The 3,900-nt window shown below is 38.6% G+C and overlaps 1 protein-coding gene across 2 annotated transcripts in view; it reads right to left on the bottom strand.

The window, feature by feature from the left end:
- Positions 1–2,234, bottom strand: part of LOC122088177 (squamosa promoter-binding-like protein 14) — a 9,891-nt gene extending 7,657 nt beyond the window's left edge. The window contains exon 1 of one of the 2 annotated variants that reach the window (XM_042657353.1): positions 1,369–2,234. In XM_042657353.1, the coding sequence (XP_042513287.1) occupies positions 1,369–1,736 (368 nt within the window). In that variant the 5' untranslated portion in view covers positions 1,737–2,234. The remainder of the gene's footprint in view (positions 1–1,368) is intronic. The other variant, XM_042657352.1, reaches the window with a different exon arrangement.
- Positions 2,235–3,900: the final 1,666 nt, after the last annotated feature.

The following is a 3,900-nucleotide window of genomic DNA, read 5'->3' as shown; positions in this document are numbered from 1 at the left end:
TTTTTTCGGGTGAATGAAAAATATATTAAAGCAGGAAAGAAAAAAAATACAACATACAAAGCCAAATTGGCTAGACCAGGGTAGAATGCCATCCAGTTAATTCATCCATTCAAAGGTAGAGAAAGAGAGAAGATTGGCATAGCCTTTTATTCTCCTCTCACACAAATCCAATTTTGTAATGCTAGAGATAGAAATGAGTTTTGAATTAAATAAAAATATAAAATTTTCAAGGTCCACAGAATTTTAAGAAAAAAGTTAAGGTTGGACAGAAAGACTCCTCAGCAGGTAATTGGACAGTGTAGAAAATCCTAGCATGTTTCCTGATGGCCTGTGTTTGGAGGCAAATGGGAGTGCTTTTGACGGTCATTTAGAACCAGATTTAGTGTGGAATTGATATTTTGGGGCTTATAAGTATGTAAGATGATCTCATTTCAAGTGGAGGCCAAACACTGACTTGATAAATCCTGACCTACTGAAATTTTCACACGGAAAAACAACCTTTCAGCAATTTAGAAACAACTCGCTCAAGTGATGTCAAAATTGTGCACCCTGAGGATTTTTGCTTGGCGGATAGGATAAGTTTAACAAAGATACCAAAGTACCAAGGCAATTACTGACATAGAGAGACATAATCACAAGTAGACGCCCTTTTGATGCCCAACACCTCGGAACAGTAACAAGGCCACCCATAGAATTCGCTTGGACAGGAAGTGCTATTACCACAACAGTAGAATGTCGGTAAAGCAAAGTCAAGCCGCCATCAACTGAATTTAGAAAAAGAAAGAGGCCACTGACCTTATTGGAACAATAGAAGTAAGAATTAAAAAATTAATCTAAAAAAGGACTTCCTTCAGCTGCTTAAGAATCAACAAGCACATAATGACAGCGGGAGCACTAAACATCCAGGCTTGCAATCAATTCCCAATATCAACAACATAGAAACATAAAAATGAAAGATAACATCTGTCAAAGCCAAATAACACACAGAAACAGAAAACTAGAGAGCCATAAAACTCAAGAAGTTACAAAATAGGTAAAAGATATAAGCAGCAAAAATAATGACTTGTAAGAAGCCCAAGCAACAAACAGAAACCAAACAACCCAAGGGTTCCACCAAATCAAGTCCGACAAAAGCACTCTAGAGTAGCTGAAGACCCAGTACTTGAAATCCAAGCTTCGAGTACACGAATAACTAATTGAGAAACCCAAGCAAATTAGACCAGAATCATACCATGGCAGAAATAATCAAACAATCAAAAGAAGACCTTTACGAATCCTAACATTCCACAGAGTAGAAAATGATCACAAGGGAGAGGGAGAGAGAGAAAGAACAAAGTTCTAAGAAGGAAAGAAGAAAACCTAACTGACCTGCTACACTGCTGACAGAACCTCTGCTCCAAGCCTGCAACGATGACCTTAGGAGACTTGGAGTGCATACCACAAACCTTGTGCCTGGAATAATAAGTCTTGGCACCGCTCAGATCCACCTTACAGCCCTCAACCTGGCACCTAGGAGGCTGCCCGCCCTGCACAACCCCTCTCCCCTTCTTCGTCGGCGCTGCCATGGGCTCCTCAGTAACCGATACCGACGACGACGACGACCCACAACCTGATTTGGCAGGGATTCCAATACCCACATCTTCAAAGTATATTTTCTTACCGAATGTCAATCCATTGATAGAATCGGAGGAACCAGAAGCCGCAGACACAGCAACAGAGCCAGAACTCATCTCCATGGGAGGTGGGTCTCTCTACTCCAAGCTCCTATCCATGGCCATAAAAGTTGGGTGGGGGCAAATAGATAACAAGTATGGATGATGATGGCTTAAAGAGTTAAAAGGACTGATGGTGAAAAAGGAGACGGTGGGTGTTGCTGGTTACAGCTCCCCGGCTTCTATGCTGCTGCTGTTGTGGAAGTATAAAGCCGACAACTGCCATTTGGCCCATGCCAGCTCGGGTATTAGTACACTGATGAGTCTCTCAAAAAAATTTAGAAGACAGAGAGAGAGTGAATGAGTGCGTGCGTGTGTAATTGTGTATGTGAAATTGTGAATGCCTTTCTTGAGATGAGAGAGAGAGAACTTGGAGTTGGGTTCTGCACTGTAGAGCTTTTGAAATCTCCTGTTACGGTCATTAAAGTGGGTATCAGAGTGTGAACTCAACATTTCTCGAGAAAATAAGAGAAAAGAGAAGAGGCTTAACGCTTAAACCTAACTTCAAAGATTTGGACTTAGGACTGTGAGGTCTGTGAGATTTGAGAATAGGTGTTTCAGTAAAAAAGGAAGAAAGAATGACCCAAATAATTATGAATAAATGTAGAAAGCTCTGTGTGCCACTTTTTGCTTTTCAAATCCATAAATAAGGAAGTTCTTGTCATCTACCCGAGAAAAGAAAAATGAAAGAAAAGGAAGAAGAATATTGAAATATTAAATAAAAAAATGGGTTCTTTTGTCCGATTGTTGATATTTTTATTGGGTTGTGCCAAATTCAATGGGCACGCTAGAGTCATTGAAAGATTGACGGCTTCAGGATTGCTCAAAGCTATTCTTTTCAGGTACTATACTTACTATTTTTAGGTCCCACATGCCCACAATGAATTGGTGGGTTTGTTAGGCTTTTAGCTTTGAGTACAAACACACTCACACAAACATGAATTGATGGGCCATATATATAAATTAAAGATCTAATGTTTTTCTCAAATTTTGTGTGAAAATGATCCAAAGATGGAGGATCCAGTGGAAAGGAAGTAATGAATCTATACCTGCTTTGGCAAGAAGGTATTGAATAGGTTGGACATGAATTGATGTTGTCCTTGGTCCTTACTCCTGCCTTACAGACTATGAAATTATTGATGGAGACACTCTAAAATCAGCATATAGAATTAAGGAAAGAGGGTGGTTCCATATGCTATGGATCATGGTGGGTACTTTTTTTTTTTTCCTTTCTACCCCTTGACTTTTATTTAGAGACATAAAAAATATGATTTAATATCCTTACAAGTTACAATTAGGGGTACTAATCCATCGGTTTTGTCCGGTTTTTGATCGGGTTGAATTGGCTTTTAACATGTACTGGGTCAAACAAAAAAAAAAACCAAATCGAGGTGTAGTTTTGTTCCAATTTGGTTCGATTCTAATTTTCTACCGATTTTTCTTAATGGGTTCTTATCGGTCTGATATTGCTTTAGTCTAGTTCACCTTCAGTTTTCAGAGTGAAGAGAGATATCTTTACAGATGGTGAGGACACTATGATTGGACTCTAGGTTTATCATTAACTCCCAACCCCATATTGTTCATAGTTTGAAACACCCTTCTTCAATCCAATTAGAGGGACGAATGGAGTGGATGAAGAGATTCTCTCTTTACCGTGGATTGGGGGGAAATAAATTAGATCCTACTACTAATGGTTTTAAAAAATCAGGATTAGATTGAACAAATTGACCGATTTGAATTTGAATTTCTATTGTTCAAAAGGGAATGTGTAGACGCTTCATTTTGTCATGTGAATTTTTTTTAAGTTTTGGAGGTTCCTTGGATCCTCAATGGATTCTAACCTCTTAAACCCTAATCTAGGTGATGACTGTGTCATTTATACCTAGATCATTTCTCATGGCCTAATCCCTTGTTCTCACAAAGTGTTTTGAATTAGTGGTTCTAATCAAACTTGGTTTTGACCCGGCTCTTTCGTGGGTCGCCCACGTGAGGCAAGTATAGATCCATTAGGATTAGGAACTATCGCTAATCATATCTTTTATAAATAAGAGGTTTTGCCACAATAAAACAAGATTTTAACATAATCTCAAGAGCTTTATCTCTTCCCTTTTTTTCTTCTGTGTCTCCCAATTGAAAGTGTATGTCTTTAAAGATTTCCATTGTTATTATTGGATTTGAAGGATGTAAT

Source organism: Macadamia integrifolia, chromosome 9 (genome assembly GCF_013358625.1).
Source record: "Macadamia integrifolia cultivar HAES 741 chromosome 9, SCU_Mint_v3, whole genome shotgun sequence".
In the NCBI taxonomy this organism is placed as follows: Eukaryota; Viridiplantae; Streptophyta; class Magnoliopsida; order Proteales; family Proteaceae; genus Macadamia; species Macadamia integrifolia.
This window is presented reverse-complemented; position numbering and strand designations above follow the sequence as displayed.